The sequence below is a fragment of the Procambarus clarkii genome, chromosome 42 (genome assembly GCF_040958095.1).
Source record: "Procambarus clarkii isolate CNS0578487 chromosome 42, FALCON_Pclarkii_2.0, whole genome shotgun sequence".
Classification (NCBI taxonomy): Eukaryota; Metazoa; Arthropoda; class Malacostraca; order Decapoda; family Cambaridae; genus Procambarus; species Procambarus clarkii.
The window spans coordinates 34,278,113-34,293,625 of NC_091191.1; the positions used below are offsets into that span (position 1 = coordinate 34,278,113).

The window sequence follows — 15,513 nt, forward strand, 5'->3', positions numbered from 1 at the left end:
GGTGGTGTGGTGGGTCAGGTGGTGTGGTGGGTCAGGTGGTGTGGTGGGCCAGGTGGTGTGGTGGGTCAGGTGGTGTGGTGGGTCAGGTGGTGTGGTGGGCCAGGTAGTGTGGTGGGCCGGGTAGTGTGGTGGGCCAGGTAGTGTGGTGGGCCGGGTGGTGTGGTGGGTCAGGTAGTGTGGTGGGCCGGGTGGTGGTGGTGGGCCGGGTGGTGTGGTGGGCCAGGTAGTGTGGTGGGTCAGGTGGTGTGGTGGGTTAGGTAGAGTGGTGGAACAAGTGGTGTGGTTGGTCAGGTTGTGTGGTCGAACAAAAGGTGTGGTGGACCAGGTTGTATGGTGGGTCAGGTAATGTGGTGGAACGAGTGGTGTGGTGGACCAGGTAGTGTGATAAACCATGTGGTGTCATAAGGTAGGTGTAATGGTCCATTTCAATAAATCGTCATAATAGATAAACCACTACAGTAGACGAACCACTACAACAGACGAACCACCACAATAGATGAACCACCACAACAGACGGACCACCACAACAGACGAACCACCACAATAGATGACCCACCACAATTGATGAACCACCCCAATAGATGACCCACCACAATTAATGAACCACTATCATTTTACTAGGTAAAGAACCAGAGTAACCAAAGCCAAGAACCCTCGCGGAAACACTCTCATATAAGATAGCGAAGTCACAGAGAAGTCAAGAAGTAACCCCACCGCTACCAAACAGAATGGATGTGTGAGGGGAGAGGAGCGGGAAGTGAAGGCGGAGAGGGGAAAGAAAATTGGGAAGAGATAAGTGATGTAGGGAAGAGGAAACTGCAATAGAACGTATGCAGGGGGGGGAAAAACGAGGTGAGAAAAGTGGGAGGAGAGGAAGAGGAGGTGAGAGTATCACCAACAGAAAACAAAAACAAAGAGAGCCTTACCTCTTGTTTGGTTTCGTAGTCAAGTGGCGCCCGAAGGGAGAGTCGACCGGTCGTGGGGTGGAGCCAGAAGTGGCCCCCTTCGTTACCTTCCGTTATGACGAACACCGGAGAATCTCCTGTGGAAGACCAACACAAACACTCAGTCAAAGGTTTCAATTACAACATCAACAATATTGTTGTTTAAAAGCCTGAAGGTTGATTGTCAAGGTTTGTCTGGCTAGGTGACAGCCGCGAGTGGGGAGCCTCTCTCGCCGTCCCGACAATACTCTCTGCTGTTGACGGTAAATAACACACATCTGTATCTCACTGCATCACGCTCTCTCTCGTCCAAACCTGTCGCAGCTGTTCTCTTAAATATTCATTCTGTGTTTCATATACAACTTTCGTCCCTGCAGTTTTATGTTTTCCATGACGCTCGCGTCGCTCTTTAGGGATCTCCACGGTGTTCACTCCCCGCTGTAGGGATCTCCATGGTGTTCACTCCCCGCTGTAGGGATCTCCATGGTGTTCACTCCCCGCTGTAGGGATCTCCACGGTGTTCACTCCCCACTGTAGGGATCTCCATGGTGTTCACTCCCCACTGTTGGGATCTCCATGGTGTTCACTCCCCACTGTTGGGATCTCCATGGTGTTCACTCCCCACTGTTGGGATCTCCATGGTGTTCACTCCCCACTGTAGGGATCTCTATGGTGTTCACTCCCCGCTGTAGGGATCTCCATGGTGTTCACTCCACGCTGTAGGGATCTCTATGGTGTTCACTCCCCGCTGTAGGGATCTCCATGGTGTTCGCTCCACGCTGTAGGGATCTCCATGGTGTTCACTCCCCACTGTAGGGATCTCCATGGTGTTCACTCCCCACTGTAGGGATCTCCATGGTGTTCGCTCCACGCTGTAGGGATCTCCATGGTGTTCACTCCCCACTGTAGGGATCTCCATGGTGTTCACTCCAAGCTGTAGGGATCTCCATGGTGTTCACTCCACGCTGTAGGGATCTCCATGGTGTTCACTCCACGCTGTAGGGATCTCCATGGTGTTCACTCCCCACTGTAGGGATCTCCATGGTGTTCACTCACCACTGTAGGGATCTCCATGGTGTTCACTCCAAGCTGTAGGGATCTCCATGGTGTTCACTCCCCACTGAAGGGATCTCCATGGTGTTCACTCCCCACTGTAGGGATCTCCATGGTGTTCACTCCCCACGGTAAGGATCTCCATGGTGTTCACTCCACGCTGAAGGGATCTCCATGGTGTTCACTCCACGCTGTAGGGATCTCCATGGTGTTCACTCCCCACTGTAGGGATCTCCATGGTGTTCACTCCCCGCTGTAGGGATCTCCACGGTGTTCACTCCCCACTGTAGGGATCTCCATGGTGTTCACTCCCCACTGTAGGGATCTCCATCGTGTTCACTACCCGCTGTAGGGATCTCCATGGTGTTCACTCCCCACTGAAGGGATCTCCATGGTGTTCACTCCACGCTGTAGGGATCTCCATGGTGTTCACTCCCTGCTGTAGGGATCTCCATGGTGTTCACCCCACGCTATAGGGATCTCCATGGTCACTCCCCGCTGTAGGGATCTCCATGGTGTTCACTCCCCGCTGTAGGGATCTCCATGGTGTTCACTCCCCACTGTAGGGATCTCCACGGTGTTAATTTACTCTCCACTGTAGGGATCTCCATGGTGTTCACTCCCCGCTGAAGGGATCTCCATGGTGTTCACTCCCCACTGTAGGGATCTCTATGGTGTTCACTCCCCACTGTAGGGATCTCCATGGTGTTCACTACACGCTGTAGGGATCTCCATGGTGTTCACTCCACGCTGTAGGGATCTCCATGGTGTTCACTCCCCACTGTAGGGATCTCCATGGTGTTCAATCCCCGCTGTAGGGATCTCCACGTTGTTCACTCCCCACTGTAGGGATCTCCATGGTGTTCACTCCCCACTGTAGGGATCTCCATGGTGTTCACTCCCCGCTGTAGGGATCTCCATGGTGTTCACTCCCCACTGAAGGGATCTCCATGATGTTCACTCCACGCTGTAGGGATCTCCATGGTGTTCACTCCCCGCTGTAGGGATCTCCATGGTGTTCACCCCACGCTATAGGGATCTCCATGTTGTTCACTCCCCGCTGTAGGGATCTCCATGGTGTTCACTCCCCGCTGTAGAGATCTCCATGGTGTTCACTCCCCACTGTAGGGATCTCCATGGTGTTCACCCCACGCTATAGGGATCTCCATGGTGTTCACTCCCCACTGTAGGGATCTCCATGGTGTTCACTCCCTGCTGTAGGGATCTCCATGGTGTTCAATCCCCGCTGTAGGGATCTCCATGGTGTTCACCCCACGCTGTAGGGATCTCCATGGTGTTCACCCCACGCTATAGGGATCTCCATGGTATTCACTCCCTGCTGTAGGGATCTCCATGGTGTTCACTCCCCGCTGTAGGGATCTCCATGGTGTTCACCCCACGCTATAGGGATCTCCATGGTGTTCACCCCACGTTATAGGGGTCTCCATGGTGTTCACTCCCCACTGAAGGGATCTCCATGGTGTTCACTCCAAGCTGTAGGGATCTCCATGGTGTTCACTCCCCGCTGTAGGGATCTCCATGGTGTTCACCCCACGCTATAGGGATCTCCATGGTGTTCACTCCCCGCTGTAGCGATCTCCATGGTGTTCACTCCCCGCTGTAGAGATCTCCATGGTGTTCACTCCCCGCTGTAGGGATCTCCATGGTGTTCACTCCCCACTGTAGGCATCTCCATGGTGTTCACTCCCCGCTGTAGGAATCTCCATGGTGTTCACTCCCCGCTGTAGAGATCTCCATGGTGTTCACTCCCCGCTGTAGGGATCTCCATGGTGTTCACTCCCCACTGTAGGGATCTCCATGGTGTTCACTCCCCACTGTAGGGATCTCCATGGTGTTCACCCCACGCTATAGGGACCTCCATGGTGTTCACTCCCCACTGAAGGGATCTCCATGGTGTTCACTCCACGCTGTAGGGATCTCCATGGTGTTCACTCCCCACTGAAGGGATCTCCATGGTGTTCACTCCACGCTGTATGGATCTCCATGGTGTTCACTCCACGCTATAGGGATCTCCATGGTGTTCACTCCCCACTGTAGGGATCTCCATGGTGTTCACTCCCCGCTGTAGAGATCTCCATGGTGTTCACTCCCCACTGTAGGGATCTCCACGGTGTTCACTCCCCACTGTAAGAATCTCCATGGTGTTCACTCCCCGCTGTAGGGATCTCCATGGTGTTCACTCCCCACTGTAGGGATCTCCATGGTGTTCACTCCCTGCAGTAGGGATCTCCATTGTGTTCACTCCACGCTGTAGGGATCTCCATGGTGTTCACTCCCCGCTGTAGGGATCTCCATGGTGTTCACTCCCCGCTGTAGGAATCTCCATGGTGTTCACTCCCTGCTGTAGGGATCTCCATGGTGTTCACTCAACGCTGTAGGGATCTCCACGGTGTTCACTCCACGCTGTAGAGATCTCCATGGTGTTCACTCCACGCTGTAGGGATCTCCATGGTGTTCACTCCCTGCTGTTGGGATCTCCATGGTGTTCACTCCCTGCTGTAGGGATCTCCATGGTGTTCACTCCACGCTGTAGGGATCTCCATGGTGTTCACTCCCCGCTGTAGGGATCTCCATGGTGTTCACCCCACGCTATAGGGATCTCCATGGTATTCACTCCCTGCTGTAGGGATCTCCATGGTGTTCACTCCCCGCTGTAGGGATCTCCATGGTGTTCACCCCACGCTATAGGGATCTCCATGGTGTTCACCCCACGCTATAGGGATCTCCATGGTGTTCACTCCCCACTGGTGTTCACTCCCCGCTGTAGGGATCTCCATGGTGTTCACTCCCCGCTGTAGAGATCTCCAGGGTGTTCACTCCCCGCTGTAGAGATCTCCATGGTGTTCACTCCCCACTGTAGGGATCTCCATGGTGTTCACTCCCCGCTGTAGGGATCTCCATGGTGTTCACTCCCCGCTGTAGAGATCTCCATGGTGTTCACTCCCCGCTGTAGGGATCTCCATGGTGTTCACTCCCCGCTGTAGGGATCTCCATGGTGTTCACTCCCCGCTGTAGAGATCTCCATGGTGTTCACTCCCCGCTGTAGGGATCTCCATGGTGTTCACTCCCCGCTGTAGGGATCTCCATGGTGTTCACTCCCCGCTGTAGAGATCTCCATGGTGTTCACTCCCCACTGTAGGGATCTCCATGGTGTTCACCCCACGCTATAGGGATCTCCATGGTGTTCACCCCACGCTATAGGGATCTCCATGGTGTTCACTCCCCACTGTAGAGATCTCCATAGTGTTCACTCCCTGCTGTAGGGATCTCCATGGTGTTCAATCCCCGCTGTAGGGATCTCCATGGTGTTCACCCCACGCGGTAGGGATCTCCATGGTGTTCACCCCACGCTATAGGGATCTCCATGGTGTTCACTCCCCACTGAAGGGATCTCCATGGTGTTCACTCCACGCTGTAGGGATCTCCATGGTGTTCACTCCCCGCTGTAGGGATCTCCATGGTGTTCACCCCACGCTATATGGATCTCCATGGTGTTCACTCCCCGCTGTAGGGATCTCCATGGTGTTCACTCCCCGCTGTAGAGATCTCCATGGTGTTCACTCCCCGCTGTAGGGATCTCCATGGTGTTCACTCCCCAATGTAGAGATCTCCATGGTGTTCACTCCCGGCTGTAGGGATCTCCATGGTGTTCACTCCCCGCTGTAGAGATCTCCATGGTGTTCACTCTCCGCTGTAGGGATCTCCATGGTGTTCACTCCCCACTGTAGGGATCTCCATGGTGTTCACTCCCCGCTGTAGGGATCTCCATGGTGTTCACCCCACGCTATAGGGATCTCCATAGTGTTCACCCCACGCTATAGGGATCTCCATGGTGTTCACTCCCCACTGAAAAGATCTCCATGGTGTTCACTCCACGCTGTAGGGGATCTCCATGGTGTTCACTCCCCACTGAAGGGATCTCCATGGTGTTCACTCCACGCTGTAGGGATCTCCATGGTGTTCACTCCACGCTATAGGGATCTCCATGGTGTTCACACCCCACGGTAGGGATCACCATGGTGTTCACTCTCCGCTGTAGAGATCTCCATGGTGTTCACTCCCCACTGTAGGGATCTCCACGGTGTTCACTCCCCACTGTAAGAATCTCCATGGTGTTCACTCCCCGCTGTAGGGATCTCCATGGTGTTCACTCCCTGCAGTAGGGATCTCCATGGTGTTCACTCCACGCTGTAGGGATCTCCATGGTGTTCACTTGCCGCTGTAGGGATCTCCATGGTGTTCACTCCCTGCTGTAGGGATCTCCATGGTGTTCACTCCCCACTGTAGGAATCTCCATGGTGTCCACTCCCTGCTGTAGGGATCTCCATGGTGTTCACTCCACGCTGTAGGGATCTCCATGGTGTTCACTCCACGCTGTAGGGATCTCCATGGTGTTCACTCCACGCTGTAGAGATCTCCATGGTGTTCACTCCACGCTGCAGGGATCTCCATGGTGTTCACTCCCTGCTGTTGGGATCTCCATGGTGTTCACTCCCCACTGTAGGGATCTCCATGGTGTTCACTCCACGCTGTAGGTATCTCCACGGTGTTCACTCCACGCTGTAGGGATCTCCATGGTGTTCACTCCTCGCTGTAGAGATCTCCATGGTGTTCACTCCACGCTGTAGGGATCTCCATGGTGTTCACTCCCTGCTGTAGGGATCTCCATGGTGTTCACTCCACGCTGTAGGGATCTCCATGGTGTTCACTCCACGCTGTAGGGATCTCCATGGTGTTCACTCCCCGCTGTAGGGATCTCCATGGTGTTCACTCCCTGCTGTAGGGATCTCCATGGTGTTCACTCCCCACTGTAGGGATCTCCATGGTGTTCACTCCCTGCTGTAGGGATCTCCATGGTGTTCACTCCACGCTGTAGGGATCTCCATGGTGTTCACTCCACGCTGTAGGGATCTCCATGGTGTTCACTCCCTGCTGTAGGGATCTCCACGGTGTTCACTCCACGCTGTAGGGATCTCCACGGTGTTCACTCTACGCTGTAGGGATCTCCATGGTGTTCACTCCACGCTGTAGGGATCTCCATGGAGTTCACTCCACGCTGTAGGGATCTCCACGGTGTTCACTCCACGCTGTAGGGATCTCCACGGTGTTCACTCTACGCTGTAGGGATCTCCATGGTGTTCACTCCACGCTGTAGGGATCTCCATGGAGTTCACTCCACGCTGTAGGGATCTCCACGGTGTTCACTCCCCGCTGTAGGGATCTCCACAGTGTTCATGAGTAGAAAAGACCAACGCCAAGGAAGTCCGACAATTACAGCGTCTGAAATAGTTTTAGATGTCCCTAAAGAGAAATATAACAGAGCAATTGTGGCCGACTTTTATAACAGACTGTAAGCGTGAGACGCCGCAGATGCTTTTGTACAGTTCCCTGCAGTAACGTTATGGCAGATCAGAGTGTTCTTGGTCCACCTACTCCAACAATCCAACAAATTCGTATACTATTATTCAAGGAAATGTTAACGTGCGAACTGAACAAACATTATTATTCATAATAACTTTCCTGCCACACCAAAAAGTTGTAATAAAACAAGAGGTAAATGGTGGAAGGAAAAGGAAAAATACAGATAAGATAAGAACGCTTGTTTGCTGTAGTTTACAAACTTGCAGCAACTATAATGAGTTTGTGAGTTTCGAGGACGCAACACGGTGGTTTGACTAGTTCTGTCATATCCCTTCAAGCACCTCAACTCACTCAATAACGGTCCACACCCAAACCTGTCAATGGGGTGCATCAATTCTCAAGTGTTCTCTTATGTCGGTGATCATTTTTATTGTAATGAACGTATTAATGAGGTATTAATGAGGATGAATTCGAGTAATACCTCCATTATATTGCCGCGGAGGGGGGGGGGGCGCGAGAAGGTAGAAACGAGCCGGGTGAAGTGGAAGACACTTCGTTCTTAAGATAGCACCAAACAGATGAAAGAGAAACTATCACAGAAAGAGAAGAAATATGAAAGAAGCAGGAAGTTAGTGGCTGCACTCAACCAGGGTAACAAGAGCTTGGAACAATCCTAACACTGATACAAACGAACGACACAATTAATGTTTTATTAATGTTTGTGTAGTCTATATGACACAAGTCATATATATGGCTTAACACATCAGACGACTCAAAAGAACAGTGCGATGGCTAAAGAAATTCTCAAAGAATGGTTGTTTACATGAAAATTACGCAATATATAAGGTAATGATGCCAAGGAAAAAGATTAGGTAAGAAAAAGATTAATCTGGTGAAAGATACTTGTCGACGATATTTGTCGAACTTGCCAAACATATTTCGATAGTAGCACATCAAAAAGTGGGTACCTTCATCAACATGTGCAACACTAGCCAACGAAAAATCTGCATTAAGGAACCGTGCCAAGTAATCATTCAGACAGCTTTTCCTCCACATGTGATAGACCAGTTCGACAACATGAAGAACTAACGTGGTGCTCCAATCAAGCCAAGCGCTCAACCACAGTAGAGAGAACCATGAGGTGTGCCACCAAGCTGACCCTCAGCGGGAAAATAGGAGTTACAAGACTTTACATTATGTCAGTAGAGCACAAAGGAGCGAATACAATGCTGATACATGATTTCGATGTGGCAAATATTCGTAAGAAATCGTCAATGGTCTTTCACGTGTGTAGGGGAAGACCGATGGAACAGAGTGGTTAACAAAGTCTTTAAATGAGTCACAGAGATATAAAAAAATAATTATTCAATCGGAGAGAATCATAATAGTTTGTTCCAGTTGTAGAGTGTCAGGGTAGTTTGTTCCAGTTGTAGAGTGTCAGAGTAGTTTGCTTCAGTTGTAGAGTGTCAGGGTAGTTTGTTCCAGTTGTAGAGTGTCAGAGTAGTTTGCTTCAGTTGTAGAGTGTCAGGGTAGTTTGTTCCAGTTGTAGAGTGTCAGAGTAGTTTGCTTCAGTTGTAGAGTGTCAGGGTAGTTTGCTTCAGTTGTAGATTGTCAGAGTAGTTTGCTTCAGTTGTAGAGTGTCAGGGTAGTTTGCTTCAGTTGTAGATTGTCAGAGTAGTTTGCTTCAGTTGTAGAGTGTCAGGGTAGTTTGCTTCAGTTGTAGATTGTCAGAGTAGTTTGCTTCAGTTGTAGAGTGTCAGGGTAGTTTGCTTCAGTTGTAGATTGTCAGAGTAGTTTGCTTCAGTTGTAGAGTGTCAGGGTAGTTTGCTTCAGTTGTAGAGTGTCAGGGTAGTTTGCTTCAGTTGTAGATTGTCAGAGTAGTTTGCTTCAGTTGTAGAGTGTCAGGGTAGTTTGCTTCAGTTGTAGAGTGTCAGGGTAGTTTGCTTCAGTTGTAGATTGTCAGGGGTAGTTTGCTTCAGTTAGAGATTGTCAGGGTAGTTTGCTTCAGTTAGAGATTGTCAGGGTAGTTTGCTTCAGTTGTAGAGTGTCAGGGTAGTTTGCTTCAGTTGTAGAGTGTCAGAGTAGTTTGCTTCAGTTGTAGAGTGTCAGGGTAGTTTGCTTCAGTTGTAGATTGTCAGGGTAGTTTGCTTCAGTTGTAGATTGTCAGGGGTAGTTTGCTTCAGTTGTAGAGTGTCAGGGTAATTTGCTTCAGTTGGAGATTGTCAGGGGTAGTTTGCTTCAGTTGGAGATTGTCAGGGGTAGTTTGCTTCAGTTGGAGATTGTCAGGGTAGTTTGCTTCAGTTGGAGATTGTCAGGGTAGTTTGCTTCAGTTGTAGATTGTCAGGGTAGTTTGCTTCAGTTGTAGAGTGTCAGGGTAGCTTGCTTCAGTTGTAGATTGTCAGGGTAGTTTGCTTCAGTTGGAGATTGTCAGGGGTAGTTTGCTTCAGTTGGAGATTGTCCGGGTAGTTTGCTTCAGTTGTAGAGTGTCAGGGGTAGTTTGCTTCAGTTTGAGATTGTCAGGGGTAGTTTGCTTCAGTTGGAGATTGTCAGGGTTAGTTTGCTTCAGTGGTTGATTGTCAGGGTAGTTTGCTTCAGTGGGAGATTGTTAGGGCAGTTTGCTTGAGTGAGAGATTGTCATGGTAGTTTAACAGTTAAATACACTAGGGACATTAGGTAGATACAGAGGACTATTCCGAACAGAACCATTGGGTGTGGCAACGTGTATAATAAGAGAGGTGAGAACCAAAGGTGGGACCCATGAACTGAGGCTCAACATCAGCAAAAGCGACAGAGCCAATGATCCTGGCTTCTCCATCTGAGTATCATCCTTTATTGTTTCTTCCTGTTCTTACGTTATCCAGCTGCCTTTATTACAGTTATCCTTCTTTATTACACCCACCTGCCTTGTTACACCCACCTGCCTTGTTACACCCACCTGCCTTGTTACACCCACCTGCCTTGTTACACCCACCTGCCTTGTTACACCCACCTGCCTTGTTACACCCACCTGCCTTGTTACACCCACCTGCCTTGTTACACCCACCTGCCTTGTTACACCCACCTGCCTTGTTACACCCACCTGCCTTGTTACACCCACCTGCCTTGTTACACCCACCTGCCTTGTTACACTCACCTGCCTTGTTACACCCACCTGCCTTGTTACACCCCCCCTGCCTTGTTACACTCACCTGCCTTGTTACACCCACCTACCTTGTTACACCCACCTGCCTTGTTACACCCACCTGCCTTGTTACACCCTCCTGCCTTGTTACACTCACCTGCCTTGTTACACCCACCTGCCTTGTTACACCCACCTGCCTTGTTACACCCACCTGCCTTGTTACACCCTCCTGCCTTGTTACACCCACCTGCCTTGTTACACCCTCCTGCCTTGTTACACCCTCCTGCCTTGTTACACCCACCTGCCTTGTTACACCCACCTGCCTTGTTACACCCTCCTGCCTTGTTACACCCACCTGCCTTGTTACACCCTCCTGCCTTGTTACACCCTCCTGCCTTGTTACACCCACCTGCCTTGTTACACCCACCTGCCTTGTTACACCCACCTGCCTTGTTACACCCACCTGCCTTGTTACACCCACCTGCCTTGTTACACCCACCTGCCTTGTTACACCCACCTGCCTTGTTACACCCTCCTGCCTTGTTACACCCACCTGCCTTGTTACACCCTCCTGCCTTGTTACACCCTCCTGCCTTGTTACACCCACCTGCCTTGTTACACCCACCTGCCTTGTTACACCCTCCTGCCTTGTTACACCCACCTGCCTTGTTACACCCACCTGCCTTGTTACACCCTCCTGCCTTGTTACACCCACCTGCCTTGTTACACCCACCTGCCTTGTTACACCCACCTGCCTTGTTACACCCACCTGCCTTGTTACACCCACCTGCCTTGTTACACCCACCTGCCTTGTTACACACACCTGCCTTGTTACACCCACCTGCCTTGTTACACCCACTTTCCCAACAAAAGCTTCAGAGTCTTAATTCCAACTTCCCACTCACTTCCGGTCCACTTAACACTTTGCGCCAACTTAGGACAATAAAGGAGACGCGGTGAAGACGCTTCAGGACCCCGGGTCCAGGAACTGTGAGGGACCACGGCGGGAAGTTTCTATTTATTTTTCTCCTTGGGTTAAGACGATAGTCAGTCAGTGTGAGGAAGTCCGTCGCACCTGCGCGGCTCCTTCTCAGACGCGAGGGAAGGACACTGAGGAGATAACATTCTCTTGCAAAAGCCCTTGTACTGACTTTTGTTGGTTTCCTTAGTGTAGACACTAAGGAAACCAACAAAGGAATGTGCCTCAATGCCAATTTCTACAATAAGGAAACCAACATACGAATGTGCCTCAATGCCAATAATGACTGTGCAGACAGGTACAAGAGGAGTGTTGTCAACGCTTACGTCGACCAAGCTCTCAGCCACAGCTCAGATTGCAAGCAAGTCGATGAAGAACTCTGTAGGGTAAGGCAGATCCTAGTCAACAACGGCTTCTCTAACGGTTTCGTTGAAGACGTCATGAATAGAAAGGTGAAACGCCATGAAACCTCTGAAGAGTCAATCAACACAACACTTATACCCCCTATTAGACTATTTTACAGGTGTGAGGAGATGGTTCACCAGCTCACTTACAATAGTGCTCTTATGCCTGTGGGAGCCAGTACACTTGTTAAGTGCACTTGTTAAGTGGGCGGACTTAAGTTTGGTAACCAGCAGCCGAAACATCTAGTGTTTGGGCTCATGTGAGAGCCCCAGTCATCAGCAGTCCATAAATGTTACCCTGGCCGGGGTGGCATGTCTGTAGACAGTGCTAAAGCTGATAGCATCATCTCATTGTATAGTTGGAGCTAGTCAACTTTGCGTGGGAACGGCTAGGCCGCCGGCGTGGGTGTGTGGGGCTTCCCGCGCTCGCTAGCCACTTGTGTCGTTGTCATGGAAACCGCCGCCATCTTAGAAACATCTTGAGCCGCCATGTTGGTCGGCCATCTTGGAGTTGCCCTAGGGGCTATGCTACACCGTCGCTGATTGGATGAGAGGGGTAGGCCGCTGTATGCCTTCCTCTCATTGGTTATTTCGAGAAGGACGCGGGGAGTAGCCGGTGTAGCATCATTCTGAACTCAGCCGCCACCTTCTCAAGACGCTCTCTGTACTCAATTCGGCCAAATTGAAGTATAGGGCGTCGTGGTGGCTGGACTACTCAACTGCTGATGCTTCCTGCTTCACCAACGACAACGGTCGTCACAGAATCCGGCCGAAGTCGTCGCTTGGAGGAGTTTAAGACATTTTTGTGCAGGGGGTAGAGGTACAGTGATCTGGGATCGTTGGGAATGTGCATACGAGCAGCAACAGACTCGTAGATCCCATACCAGTGATGATTAGACTTGCTAGTGCTCTGTAGCAGTCGATGGGAACAGGGAAATTTGTGTCAGTGTTAAGGCAAATTTCCCAGGTTGGTGTCAGACGCTATCATTGTGCGCGTCACCTGGGTATGAACGCTTCACTTCACCGGGGAGTCAAGGGTGCGAACTCAGCCGTGTTGAGTGGGAGGGTTTCGAGTGTGCGCCAATTTTCCGTATAAGTACCACGTAAGGTACTACCGCCGCTTACGCCACTTGGAACGAGCCAGCCACCTATAGCGTGGTGCCTGATGTATGGGAATGGTGTGTAAAGCCGGCAGTGTGAATGAGTAAGTACCTATGTGTGTATTTCTGGTGATTAGTAGTCTCTAAAGCTTGAATTCGAGGTCAAGTGTTCCGTCACATTGTCACGCAGCACCTGTTCAGGTGGAGTGAATTGTGGGCGAGGAGATATTCACCTTTGTTGTCATCTTGTCAGTCCAGAGGGACTTATATCTGGTGTACACAGACGTACAGTGTGTGTGTGTGTGTGGGTACACATGGGAACAGAGGATACATTGATTAGCCAAGGACTGAGAGGATGTCCATGTAATAAGTATATTATTTCATTGTGGTAATCATTTTTGATCGTCCGTGGGACGGAGTGATATCATTTCCATGTGTGGTCTTGCAGGTGTGGAATTCCAACACTGAGCGCTCAGGTATGTGTAACGCCAGTGATTCCTGGCAATGATTATTGTGGAGTGTACCACAGTGTGGCTTTAATTTCTTGTATTGTTCCCAGGGCCGTGACAAGTGTGATTTATATAAATATATATTGTGGTTGCAGTATTAATTAACGTAATTTTGGTGAGTTTTGGTGAGTGACGTGGCTGTCTGGAGAGACCGCCACCTCTCTGTCGAGTAACGTAACTCTCGAGTGTTTATCGGCATGCGTGATCGATAAATCACTCACCCATGTGATTTAAGGAGTGTGAGATTCTCCTTAGTGTTCCCAATAACGTTTGATAGCTGTAGGCTACATGTGTCGGCAGTAATTATAATTATATATTTATATATAATCGTAGTGTCACGGTGCCCAGTGTTATTGAGTTATTTACTGTGAGGTGATTGAAATATATTGACCTGTGTTCTAGGGGGTTATTGAGAGCACTGGGGTCATTTGCAACAGCAAGTGTGTGCAGTATCCTAATATTTGGAAATTAGAGTACTTGCCGTGTGTGTTATTGCAAAGGGGGTTGTTATTTGATGGTGATTGTTGCTAGTATTGAGCAATCACCGTATGTGATTGCAGTTCAGTAAAGCCATTGTGGGGCAGTGTTCTAGAGGGTTCATGTCCTGTAGGTTATTTTACTTGATTCTGCAGTATTGTCATTGCAACCGGATTGTAATGTAAATCACTGTGATTTGTTAGTGTGATTTGTCATTGTCGTGGGTGAACTCGGCTGTAGACGAGTACTTGGGTACACATATATTCTCCTGGTTATCTGGTAAGACATCGAAGTCCAGTATTCAGTGAGGTGATTGCGAGGCAATTAATATAACGTAACCAAGGGAACGCCCATTGCTTTAAGAGAATTTGTTCTTTGAAAATTTGAGTAACGTAGAATACGTTAGGGTTAATATACTTTCCTGCAAGCAGCTACGGTAGTCTCGAGGAGCCTAGCCATCAGCCAGATAAGAATTAGAGTATTGTCTGTCGTAATTAACGGTCAGTGGGCCAGGTAATTGACGTGTTTCAGGAAGTCAAAGTAATTAACCTCGATCCTTGTTTGATCGACTCACACGAAGGCTACATTGTTCCATTAACGTAACGTCGTTATCTGCCCGGAAGTACCGGCATTTGATTGACTCGTGAGAGGAGTAACGTCATTTTAGAATAACGTAAATGTGGGGCTAATTACTGTTATTAGTCGCCTGAATTGGTCTGAGTATGGAAGGCTTAGACGGAATTCATACCTTAATGTAAATTGCTGAGCCAGTGTGAAAGGTTGCGTATTTTAATTGTTTAATTATTGATCTTGAGGATAATAATTAATTACTCTAAAGGTAATCACGAGTGATTACCGTTCTCTTAGCACTTTGGACATTGTAAATCAGAGTTTACCATCGCTGAGTGATTAGTAACCGATTAACGTAAATTAACGTAACTAGTAAAGAGATTAATCAGCTCTCTGGAAGTACAGGGATTAATGGGATTTTCTCACTGAATGCTCGACGGGTAGAGTGTTGTGTAATTTCCACGTTACTAGTGACAGTTGTAAGAGTTGTTAATTTAACGTAAATGTTACCTTGTTATTAACGTAAATGTTATTGTGTAATTAACGTAAATCAATTGTTATTGATTGTTTATCGTCCGTGGGACGGAGTGTTAACGTAAGGATTAATTTGAGGAAGGGTGCTGGAGTTGCCAGCGAACCCATTAGTTATTGTTGTCATTGAAAGACTACTGATTTGACTGCATTGCAACCGCTGTTGCAGGAGTAGACTGCACTGAGGCGTAGAACAGTTAGGAGGTTACTGGAGACGTGTTTCAGAACCTACTGTGTCATTTGTTGTAATTGTGATTATAGATCTGTTAGTTCTTGTTTCTTGTTTATTCCTCTGTGGTCACGCTTATGTTCGAGTTAGTTCATTATGCAGTACGAGGGGCTGGTGTCTAGCTGTCATTGATAGTGTCACAGGAAGGATTTCGAGTAACGTCATTGACATTTCTTTTTGTTTTGATGTAGTAGTTAGTACTTATTGAATAAAC

The 15,513-nt window shown here is 49.3% G+C and overlaps 1 protein-coding gene across 1 annotated transcript in view; it reads right to left on the bottom strand.

Annotated features, from left to right (window-relative positions):
- LOC138373528 (putative neural-cadherin 2) overlaps positions 1-15,513 on the bottom strand; it is a 350,877-nt gene that overhangs the window by 77,182 nt on the left and 258,182 nt on the right. Inside the window, exon 3 of the mRNA XM_069339746.1 lies at positions 927-1,042. Within this exon, the coding sequence (XP_069195847.1) occupies positions 927-1,042 (116 nt within the window). The remainder of the gene's footprint in view (positions 1-926; positions 1,043-15,513) is intronic.